Source organism: Callionymus lyra, chromosome 11 (genome assembly GCF_982586985.1).
Source record: "Callionymus lyra chromosome 11, fCalLyr1.hap1.1, whole genome shotgun sequence".
Lineage (NCBI taxonomy): Eukaryota > Metazoa > Chordata > Actinopteri > Syngnathiformes > Callionymidae > Callionymus > Callionymus lyra.
In genome coordinates, this window is record NC_141828.1 from 21,558,939 (window position 1) to 21,571,588 (window position 12,650).

The 12,650-nt window shown below is 39.8% G+C and overlaps 1 protein-coding gene across 1 annotated transcript in view; it reads right to left on the bottom strand.

The window, feature by feature from the left end:
- Positions 1-392: 392 nt before the first annotated feature.
- Positions 393-12,650, bottom strand: part of spock2 (SPARC (osteonectin), cwcv and kazal like domains proteoglycan 2) — a 33,573-nt gene continuing 21,315 nt past the window's right edge. The window contains exons 4-10 of the mRNA XM_087803116.1: positions 12,335-12,440; positions 10,890-10,998; positions 10,635-10,772; positions 6,668-6,886; positions 5,624-5,686; positions 3,238-3,369; positions 393-1,175 (exon numbers count right to left, since the gene is read on the bottom strand). Of these exons, the coding sequence (XP_087659242.1) occupies positions 1,030-1,175; positions 3,238-3,369; positions 5,624-5,686; positions 6,668-6,886; positions 10,635-10,772; positions 10,890-10,998; positions 12,335-12,440 (913 nt within the window). The 3' untranslated portion in view covers positions 393-1,029. The remainder of the gene's footprint in view (positions 1,176-3,237; positions 3,370-5,623; positions 5,687-6,667; positions 6,887-10,634; positions 10,773-10,889; positions 10,999-12,334; positions 12,441-12,650) is intronic.

Below are 12,650 nucleotides of genomic sequence, written 5' to 3' on the forward strand. Positions count from 1 at the left end.
GGCAGATGTGTGTGAGTTCCCTTGCAGGTCTCTGAACACATGTTTTCATCAAACAAGTCAGATATTCAGCATCGGTGCACTGACAGGAGGCTGGAAGTGATTGGTCCCTCTGGTGATTGGACTCTGCGTCACTGTCAGGTACTCAGACATCTGTGAACCAGCGAGAAGACAAAACACCCAGCGGGACACCTGCAGCCCCCATTTCCCGCCATCTCGGGGAACGTGAGAGCTTTTTGTCAACACGCAGTCAACGGAGGGTGTCATGAAGCTTCCGTCTAATTCACGCTCATGTGTCCTCATGAGATCGATTCCTCCGCCTCGGGAAAATTTCTTCAGCTCATCACGCCTACGATAATAACTTCCACCACGGTAACAATAACAACAACGCCAGGTTACGGTGACCATGGAGGCCACATGGACCAGTTTATTTAAAGCCTTCTTTATATTGAATTAAACACAATAATTGATCCACACTTTGATACAATGTACGCAAACAAGCTCCGCTAGTCCTGGAAGGTTTTCGATGACTACTCTTTTCTTGGGGATACACATGTTATTTACAAGCTAAATAGTGAGGTCATGACTTCATGAAGCGGGACAGAGAACTACCACTTGAGCTCAAGCAAAAATGACGTGAGGTTGTTACACTTCAACCGTCAACTTAAATGTTGTTAATTTACATAAACTACATATAAAAGTTGATTTTTAACAAGCAAGAGCAGCTGCTGACAGTCTCCATTATTCGGCTGAAATAACAGATCAAGGACGAAGAACATAATTAAGGATAGATTCACAAGAATGAGTAACAGAAGTTGTCGACTTCATACCCCCCGTAATGATAAAATGTTGCACCACCCGCCCAACTGTGAACGCTCCTAACCGTTTCCCAACCCTTTAGACGATTTACTTTATCACCTGTGCTCTCCAATTAAGAGGTAAAACACATCCAACTCCTTGTTGCACAATCTTTGTGTATGTGTGTAAAACCATCACAATGCTGTTGTAGAAAGTTTGGACTACATATTGGCTCTACCAGATATATCCCCCATCATCCACCTCTCCCACCTCTCCCTCATCCTCTTCCGCCTCCTCTCCGGTCTCCTCGGCTCCTTTCTCCTCCTCATCTTCCCATCCAACGCCACTTCCTGGATCCCCCGAATACGACAGTTCCTCGTCTAAAGTGAATAAACAAACAAGAAAATTGCGTTAACGCGTCGCTTGGTTTAGCCTGAGAGCTTTGCTAATATAACTCAAATAAATTCATTTTTACAATTGTACATTAATAAAACACTTGTAAACAAACTTAACTAATGTTTACAATATTTTTCTAACTTTTTAAAATTAAGTTAACAAACCTTTAGGTTGCTTCAATAAAAAAATATTTTTATCTTTATGAAATGTATGGATTAACAAACTAGCAAACCTTTATTTGAGATGTAACAGAAAGTAAGTAAGTAAGTAAGTAATTAGTATTTATATAGCGCTTTTCCAGACCAGGGTCACAAAGCGCTTAAACAATCAAAACAAAATTCAATAAAGTATATACTTTAAAGGTCAAGATAACACTGAGACAAACACAGGAGTTCCAGAAAATCAAGGAAAAGCCTGAACAAAAAAAAACGTATTAAGATAAGATGAGTCAGTAGATTCATCAAACACAGAGGGAGAGGAAGATCGTTCCAAAGCTTAGGAGCAACAGCCTGGAAGGATTTCTCTCCTCTTGTCCTGAACCGTGTGCGAGGAACCATCAGTAGATTCTGATCCACAGACCTCAGAGCCCGAGCTGGGGTGTAAGGCTGGATCAGATCAGTGATGTCAGGAGGAGCCTGACCATGAATAGATCCGAAAGTAAGAACCAGAATTTTAAAGTTTATCCTGAAAGAAAATGGAAGCCAGTGAAGAGTTTAAAGGATCGGAGAAATGTGAGTTCTTCTACTTGAGCGGGTTAGAATTCTCGCTGCAGAGTTTTGTGTCAACTGCAGGCGAGACAGCTTCTTAACAGGAATATATTTGTATCACTAAAAGCTAACATAGCTCAATATCAAAACAATGTGAATGTGAATACCAAATTCACATTGTATTTAACAAGAAATGTTAGTTGAAGTAAGTGTTTAACTGCAGCATAAATGAGATCATGCTGATCAAGGATGTTCAATGTATTCATTTTTTTTTAATTGCTAAAATGCTGACTTGCTAAATGTTAGCGTTTCTTAGACATGAATGCATTGATTAAACAAAAGAAAAATAACCGTTACATTATGCATTCTATATAATTTTGTTCATGTGATTGCTTTATTTATTTGACTGAGAAAGCTACAGCAAATTTGAGAAATTCTGACAATCGCTAAACTCTAGGAGAAGCTTAGAGATTTTTATTAAATTGAATGATCAACACAAAATTCAAATTTCACTCATTTTCTATGCGCAAGAATTAGGCTGCTAGCCTAGCAGCCTCCGCTAAAAATGATCTTAAAATATAGCTCTGTATAATTTCTTTTCAGGAACTATCCCTCATGTCGAGGATTCAAATCAAGATGGACGTTACAGACAAGCAGTATGGAGGTATTTTGGTATTTTTAAGTGTCTTTTTGGACGAAGACGAAGACAACTGAGCTTCACATGTTTTTGTCTTTAACTCTTAATTGAAACAGATTACTCTGAAAATAATACCAACTCTTAGTCTACATGAGGGTGAGTAGAAAATGAGTAAAATTTGAATTTTGGGATCACTCTAATTTAAATTGATGGTAAAATATCAATGAAAAGATACACAGTTGCTAAATTGAACCATGCAATGACTGAAAATGTGATTTATATACACAAATAAAGACGTATGGTCCACACAGATATATAGTGACAAATTGGAAATAATGTGTCTTAAATCAAGGGATGAATGAGTCCTGAGTTAAACGAAGGGCAAGTGTCTGACATTGAATTTTAACGGTAATTTCCAAATCTTGTACGGAGCAGCTGTTATCAGGAGCAGGTTCAGACCTCATTTGTCTCGAAAGACTTTTTCACTCGGCGACAACGTCACTTTGGAATGCAAATGACTCCGGACGCTTGAATAAGGGTTCCTGCAGTGAATGATGTTGCAGTCATTAAAATAAAGGAGGCCTTGTGCAGAGAGACTGGTGGGTGTGTTGGTGGACACCAGGGGCCGGGTCCACAGGGGACTTGTTTGTCGCTCAAGCCACTTTAATTTTGTGGTTGATGCATTGACTGCAATGTTCTTACCGCAATCGGGCTTGCCAAGAATCCGTGAACCGGCTACCTCTCCTCCATTTTGATCCACGCACCAGCACTCGCCCCGGTCGCACTGCTGCTTCCTGTAGTAACCGTCCTCGTCGCAGTTCGGGATGAATCGACCTGCAACATGAGGGGACAGTTTTCACTGTGGCGAGCGGATTAACATATCCTGCGTGCTGGTTCGTCGCACATGGATCTGTGCCCGAGTAGGTCTGTAATGTTTCCAGCATGTGCGGCTGCCAGTTCTGCATCCCATAATGAATACAAATATGTTGAAGAGGCAGCGCCATGTCAGGCACTCACCAGACAATCTATCTTTATTTACTATCAAACTAGCACACAATTATTTACATGCCACTGCTAAAATGTCACATATAACAACACTCGACTAGATATGCTTATTTGATTTAATTTTATACATTATATTTTATAAAGGGATAACTCATTTATAGCTCAATATGTAAAAAATGTTTTAGAAAACAATTTTGGGAACAGAAATTTGAGAGTTCACCCTAAATTCCACACATTTTCTACTCACCCTCATGTCGACTAAGGGTTTGGATTATTTTCATAGAATTTTTAGAATTATAGACAAAAACGTTTGTTAATTTTAATGTAGCGATTGGAGCTCAGTTATCTTCGTCTTTATCTCGTCCAAAAAGACACTTAAAAACATCCAAATACCTACATACTGTCAATCATATGTCAACATTACCATTGCTAACCTAGGTCAATTGTCTACATCCAAAAAGACATGCCAAGAAACATCCAAGTACCTCCATAGTACTCATCTATGACGTCCATCTTGTATTGAAGCCCTGACAAGAATATTTTATTTAGAACAAATTAATCAAGTCTTTATTTTAATCTTGTTCACCAGAAGCTAAAAGGCTAACATAATACACAGACAGAAAACACACCAGTTAAATATTGTGAGAGCTTCTAGAGAAGAAGGTTTCCAAACAATTCTCATGTCAGGGCTTCAATACAAGATGGACGTCATAGACGAGTACTATGGAGGTATTGGGATGTTTCTTGGTAAGTAAGTTTTTGGATGTAGACAATTGATCTAGGTTAGCAATGGTAATAGTGGCATATGATTGACAGTATGTAGGTATTTGGATGTTTTTAAGTGTCTTTTTGGACGAGATAAAGACGAAGACAACTGAGCTCCAGTCGCTACATTAAAATGAACAAACTTTTTTGTCTATAACTCCATACTATGGAGGTATTTGGATGTTTCTTGGTAAGTCTTTTTGGATGTAGACAATTGAGCTAGGTTAGCAATGGTGATATTGACATTTCTGCCTGTAACTCTAAAGAGGAAGAGATTATTCTGAAAATAATAGCAACCCTTAGTCGACATGAGTAGAAAATGATGATTAGGTGAACTGTCCCTTTAAAAGCTGACACAAAAATAGAAAAAGATTAAAAAAGATAAATTAGTTACGGATTTTAAATGATTATGAAAAATAGACTGTATAAAAACAGGGTTAACTGTCAGAAACGTTGATACTTCATCAGTATATTTCTTTACCTTGACATCAATATCCACATAGATAAAGGAAAAGGGCTGCACCTATTGTAGAGTCAAATTAATTGGATAAAATACAAAGTTCTGGTTCATTCTGGTATGATTGAAGATGAAAAAATAATACATTATTTTACCCCTGACAATGTTAATTGAACTGGATCAATGCTATGATGCTTGTTTTGCTTTATTATATTTTTTAATGTATATATATATATGTCTTTGAACAAAATTGAAACACTTGCTAATTGTAAGCCTTTGCATTCAGGCGTAAATAAAAAAAAACAAGAAGAAACTTCAACTCTCTATTTACTCTTATGCTGTGGATATTGTTTCATTCATGTCAAGTCAAGGCATTTTCCTATTGTTCAGACGGCACGTGAGCCTTCAATCAGCTTCCTTGCCAGGCGGTGAAGTGAGCTTAAGTTTTGTGAACGCTTTCTTGAATGTGACAGAACAGAAAGAAATCAAAGACATGCATGTCGAAGCCCATTTAGGCTTGGAACAGTTAAGAAAACGAGCAAGAGTAACGGACTGTCACACACGAGTGATGCCAGTAAAACAACACTTGCTTCAAGGAACATCAAATGGCCCTTTGCCATTCCGTGTCCTTGGATAGTTCTGAATCACAGCCCAGTCAGCTCTCTGAAGTCTGCATGCACGCATTTGTACACACACACACACACAGATAACAACCTTTCCTGCCGTCTGTCAGTATCAGATCTAATCCACACGGCTGATCGGGAAGTAATCCATGCCTCCTGCTCAGGATGTGTTTGATTAAAATGACCCGCCAGAGAAAAAGATCCATTTGGGTTGAAATCCTCTTATGTAGAGACTCACCAAACTTTCTTTTACCGCCGTCGAGCACTTGGATCCTCTCCAGTTCAGCCAGGCAGGGCGGCTCTGAAGAAAGACACGAGAAGAGTCAAAATCAGGCGACGTTTATTAGAAAAGACGAGCATTTGTTTTCCAGGATACAAGAGTGGATTTTCATTGACATGTCATTGAGTCGACAAGTATCGTTTTATTGTAGCGACTGGACCTGAGATGTCTTCGTCTTCATCTTCATCCAAAAAGACACTTAAAAACATCCAAATACCTCCATACTGCTCGTCTGTAACGTCCATCTTGTATTGAAGCCTCGACATGAGGAATTGTATTAAACAAAATTAGTCTACATTTTACGCTCGTTTATAATGGAAGATCCCAGACCATCACCATAAATCTTGAACATGCCACTGACAATAAGTTTGAATTAAATATACAGAATTATTTAAGTTATTTCTGAGCATTTCTCATATCGAGTCTTCAATACAAAAGGGACGTTACAGACGAGCAGTATGGAGGTATTTGGATGTTTTTTTGTGTATTTTTGGACAAATATGAAGACGAAGACAACTGAGTTCCAGTCACTAAATTAAAATGAACATTCATTTTTGTATATAACTAAAAAGAAAGAGATAACTCAAAACATTTCAACCCTTAGTCAACATGAGGGTGAGTAGAAAAGTTTGAATTTTGGTTGAACTACCACTTTAAATGGTTGGATTTGCTCACATGAGATTGACAACAATGTGAATAAATAGTAAAAAAATCAATCAGTTGTTGTTTTCTTAAACACTTCAGGGGACTTGCTCAACCAAGTCTCAGCTCGACTGGTCTGCTGACAGACCATCTCTGTGAGAGCCGTGGGACAACAGTCCTGTCAACAAGCAGCCGTGATGTTTTCTAGAGCCTCGTGGTGACCGTTTCTCACCGCAGGGAAACTGAAGCATGAGTGGAAAGACAAATAGTGACAACACAAGAAGTGGCTTCCTGTTGAATGGCAACACCTGAGGGAATATGTCTGCACACAAGCGTGTGAATGTGTGCGGGAAAACTCACTCTCTCTCCAGAAGCACAGGCACCACTCCGCTGTGGAGACCTTGCCGTCTCTGTACGAGTCGCAGGAGTTGAAGAAGGGGCGGATGCAGATCTCGTACTTGTCCAGGTTGATGGCGGCCAGCTCGGCCTGGTCCAGGTACAGGTCGTTGTTGGTGTCCAGCTTGGAGAACATCCAGCCGATGGAATCCTTGCAGCTGGCCACCAGGCTGCGGTCCAGCACTGACGAGACATGATTGACAGAATGAATGTCATGTAAAACCCAAATAAATGTCTTTTCATGGAATTATGATGCCATGGTTTTTGAAATGAGGTTTTAACACAGGTTTTTTTTGATGATAAACCAAAGAAGGCTCAAGGTGGGAGGACATTGGAATTGTGCAGTCTGAGGGCCAAACATGGCCCTTTGATGGTCCATGAAGTGTAGATATCTGGGACGGTTTAAGACCTGGTCATATCGGAACATGACCTAAAGCTGGAAGCGACAAGGCCGATAATTCTAATTGCTGAATAAAATATCTTCATCCGCTAAAAAACAAAGCTGAAATACAGACATTTTTCTGGAACAATTCCTCATGTCAAGGCTTCAATACAAGAGGGATTTTACAAGTCCAGTCGCTACATTAAAATGAACAAACATTTTTGTCTATACCTCTAAAAAGGAACTGATTATTCTGAAAAAAATCCCAAACCTTAGTCGACATGAGCGTGAGTAGAAAATGAGTGAAACTTATTTTTGGGTGAACTATCTTTACTATCTATTTTTAAGGTAATCTGTCTACAGAGCACCAATGTCAAACTCAAGGCCCAGGGACAAAAAAAGGCCCACCAATTTAAATGAATGCAGATTAAAGTCCAAGTTAATTTAATGACCTATGTAGATGCTAGTGCTTAAGATAAGTTAAGAAACAGAGATTGAGGATGTCAGCAATTATGAAGAAACATACAAAAAAATGTATTTATGCGAAATTAAGGATCCAATGATGAAAAAATAACATCGCAATGATAATTATAATGTCTCTTAATCCAGCGTTAGTTACAGATGGTCAAAATTGGTAATGTGTTTAAACCTTGTTTGCGTTATCCCTTTGTTTTGTCTGTGGGTCTAGGTTACCTGCTGGCAGAGGTCGTTCATCATAACACAAAGGTTTAAATGAGTTAAATCCCTAAATTGAACTGTGATTTATTTATTTTTTTTCTTTAGTAACTGAGTTTGACACAAATGCTCTAGAGAGGAGGATACCAAATATTTTGATATTGCGAGCTACACCAACGGCACTAAGTGAAGCCCAGGGCTACTAGAGGTTGAATAAGGTTTCCTCTAGGCTATAAATGTCTGGAGACCCTTACCAAGGAGGTGTTTTGGACCAATCAAAACCAAGATCGACCTATAAATAAAGAGCCTCTACCTTTTAGCGCCTTCTCCCCATTTTGATTCCATCATAATGTTATACAATTGTAATTTTTTATTAAATATTATCTCAAAAACACAAATGAACAGTGCTATCACCGAATGTTTACTGAAAATCTTTTTCTTTCGTCTGCTCCCTTCAGGGGTCACCACAGCGAATCAACCTCCTCCATCTAACCCTGTTCTCTTTATCCCCCTCTCTCACACCAACCAACTTCATGTCCTCTTTCACTACATCCATAAAACCTTCTCTTTGGTAATTCCTCTAGACCTCCTGCCTGGCAGTTCTAACCCCAGCATCCTTCTACCAATAAACTCACTATCCCTCCTCTGTTCATGACCAAACCATCTCATTCTGGCCTCCCTGACCTTATCTCCGAAACATCTAACATGTGCTGTTCCTCTGATTGACTCATTCCTGATCCTATCCATCTCTATCTCCTATCCTGCCTTTTCCTCAGTGCAGCTGTCTCTAGACCACAAAGCTTCGCTGGTCTCACCACTGTCTTGCATATCTTTCCTTTCATTCTGGCTGATACTCTTTTATCACACAGAATTCCTGACACGTTTCTCCTACCATTCCACCCAGCTTGAACACATTTCTTCACGTCTTTTCCACAATCTCCACTGCTCTGGACTGTTGACTCTAAATAATTAAAATCCTCCACCTTCTCTCCACTCATAGCCTCATGGTTCCACTTGGGTTCCTCCAATTTACACACATATGTTCTGTCTTTCTGCGACTAAACCTTCATTTTTCTCCTTTCTAGAGCACCTCTCGAGCTTTTTCCTCCACCATCCTAGTCCATGGAGATTCCTGTCTAGCCTCATCTGTCGGTCTGTCCATCACCACCGCAAACAAGAAGGGACTCAGAGCCGAACCCTGATGTAGTCCCAACTCCACCTTGAACTTCTCTGTCACACCAACAGCACACCTCACAGCTGTCTCACAGTTGGCATACATGTCCTGCACGTAAAGTTTCCACTACTCTTTCCCATAACTTCATTGTATGGCTCATCAACTTTATTCCTCTATAGTTACTGCAATTACGATCATCTCCCTTATTCTTACAAATGGTCAGCATCACACTTGTTCTCCATTCCTCAGCCTTCTCCTCTCTCTCAGATCTTGTTGAATAGTCTAACCACAAACTCTACTGCCTCCTCTCCTAGACACTTCCATACCTCCACATGTATCATCAGGAACAACTGCCTTCTCATTCTTCATCCTCTTCAATGCCTCTGTTGGTTCACGGTTCACTTTAGTCACATCTTCTACCCTTTGTTCTCTTTCATTTTCCTCATTCATTAGCTCTTCAAAGTACTATTTCCATCTTCTTATGACTTCTGTGGCACCTGTTAACACATGTCCCTCTTTATCCCTAATCAGGGTGGTCAGCATCTGGAAGCTCTCCCTGACCACCCTGATTCTTTGTCAACTTCTCCCTGAAAACCATAGAACAATTCTGTATTCTCATCTTCCACCACTTTGTTCTGCCTTTGTCCTCTTCATCTTTCTTGCCACTAGATTCATCCTGTTAACCACCATCCTATGCTAACTTGCTACACTCTCACATACCACTACTTTGCGTCCACTGATCTTCTCCTCTAGTTCCCATCCCTACTGTGGGGCATAGCCACTAATAACATTTAACACCACATCTTAAATTTCAATCTTAGTACTCATCAGTCTATCTGACACTATTTGCATTCCTAAAAAAACTCCTCTTTTAGGATAACCCCTACTCCATTTCTCTTCCTTTCAATACCATAGTTGCTTCTCGCCTTGCTACCTTTTCACCTGGTCTCCTGGAGCCACAGTATATCCACCTTCCTTCTCTCTATCATGTCAATCAACTCTCTAGCTTTTCCCATCATCGTCCCAATGTTCAAAGTTGGTGAACCCGCCTTACTCCTCTCCTCCTTCGACTTGGACCCACAGTAGTCCAATTTCCATTCTTACCCTGTAGGTTATCGGCACCAATGGTGATCATTGTTAATCCGGGCCCCGACTAATCCGGTATGGAAGTCATTGTTTCGATTTGCACGTTTGGTTTTGGCATAGGTTTTATGTCGGATGCCCTAACTGACAGAACCTTCTGCATTTATCTGGGCCTGGGACCAGCTCAAAAAGACACTGGCTTTTTACCTCTTAAGGCTGCATTGTAATGTTTACTGAAAAAGAAACTGTTAAATCATCAATTAATTTCTTCAGCACTGCCATGTTTTAATGAAGCCCCGTGGGTAAAGTAATTGTCAGCCCCTGCTATAGCTGCACAGGTCAGAGTTTTCAAAGTGAGCATAGCAGTACACTAATAAAGTAAGTTGGACCCAATTAATAAACTCTTAATGTGCTGATGTTTTTTTTTTTTCATTTCAAGACTGTAATTACTTTTATAACATAAGTCTGTGCAGTGCTAATGAAGAACTCTATATTCAAACAGTCTTTTGAATCGGGAGTAAAAAAAAGAAGAAATATTTAACTAAATCAAATAAAATCATTTATATGATGATGTATTAATGAACATATATGCTGTATAGATAGAAGAGTTGATCAACCTGAGGTGGTGTAGGCTGTGGTAGTGGTTCTGGCTCCAGATTTAGTGTTGTTATTCTGCTTGGCGTTGCTCTGCAGGAGCTGGAACCAGTCCCTCAAGCGCTCCCCGAGGTCAGCCAGATCCTGTCCGGTGCAGCTATCTGTGATGGAGAGACAGTTTCTGGGCCTTCACTTTTTTTTTCACAAGGTCATTGATGAAGATTATTTACACGGGGATAGTTACTCTTAGAGCCGAGGATTTGTGTTAATGGTCTCACCATGTTTACTCTCCTTCGACGGGGAGGCTGCTGTCGGACAAGGACACAGACCTGAACATTTGAGGGTCAGAGTCTTTCCTGTGAGACACGCTTGCTGCTCCAGCTTGCACTGCAAGACACACACACGTAGAATAAACACCCAGAGACATTAACAAGGGGGATTTAAAGGTGAAATACAAAATTGGGATTGCCACAACAACATCAAATATTCAAGAGAAGTCTGTTCATTCAAATTTTAGACTTCTGAGTTGTCCATCCTGTCCTCCACTGGAGCCCAAGGTCGAGACTCAAGAGATGCAACATAAATCAATAAACAGACTTCTGTCATGGTGAGCAGCGATTGGTCCATCTGAGGCCATACATCACCACCTCTGTTCCACCTCCAGAGTCTCCAAACCTCTGCAGATGTCCCGACATATTGTATGTCAGCTGTTGACAACGATCACTAATGGAAATGCTTCCCTTAAAATCAAGCAACAGCATTTTAAACTGGATCAAAAGAGGTGCAAATATAACATTTTTATACTGCCTATAACATTACCATTAATTTCTATTACTGATATTAATTATAAAAAGATCATTTCATAATAATTAAAGGGCAACTAATCTGTTGATTTAAGCGTCTCTTAAAAATATCTTTATAGGACTCTATTGTACTCATCAGTATGTGTCTGTTTGTATAAAACTTTCTTTAAATCCCACAAGTCTCCACCTCCAAGGGACTTATTGTATAAACAAAGCGTGGTGTGATTACACCAGGAGGAGGAGTGAAGCCTTTATTATGTTGTACTGTACTTCACTCTTGTAACCTCTTGTCCGCTGGAATTTCAAAAGAAGAAGTTTATGAAGAAATGACTTCAAACCAATTTTAATTTTTATACCGCCTATACTGTTCCCAATATTTCTTTATTTATTACTGATAATTCAGGGTCATTTGGTGAATTGACTATTGTAGAGCATTATGTGACTTGACTTTAAGTTATTTATTTAAGAGCCTGACAACTTACTTGCCTAATGCTTAACTCATGACTCATAGCTCTTTCATCCTCTCATTGTTGATCTTGCAGTTCAGGCATTATTATTTATATCTTTACATTATTATTTTATGGATGTCTGACTGGTTCTCCTTGACAAATGTTGCTCCCTTCCGAGAGAATGACATGAATCCTTATTGAATGAGTCATGGGGTTGTTTGTGAGCACAATTAGCTGATCCACTGAAGTAGATATTGATCATTTAAACATGCTAATATCTCTCTTTAGTTTGCCATTGTTGAAAACAGGGTTGTCTGCTCATGCATGTCGCACTGAGGCAATAACTTATCAGCTGTCATGTAAACATAATTACTCTGCAAATACAGCCACGTTTTACCCTCAATAACACCAACACACACTTCCTTCAAGCAACTAGAACTTGATCATCTTGATCATCTGCATATCTTTTACCTTTGAGGCATAGTTGTGTCCATCCGATCCACACACTGGCCCAGTAGAGGAGATGGGACATGGCTGACAACTCCCATCAGAAGACCTGAGAACAGGCTGCTTGAGTCTAAAGAACACAAGACAAACACGACTCAGAAGAACAGAAAGAGACAGAGCTGCAAAGTGAAGGCTGCACAAACACCAACCCCCCCCATCGCCATTGTCACAGTGTGTTAGCACATCATTAAGCGACATGTGGTTGTATAACTCACGCAGGAGTTCTTTATTAGCCTCTTGCTACATTTATAGAATGTCCTGTCAACATGTTGGTTGTAGC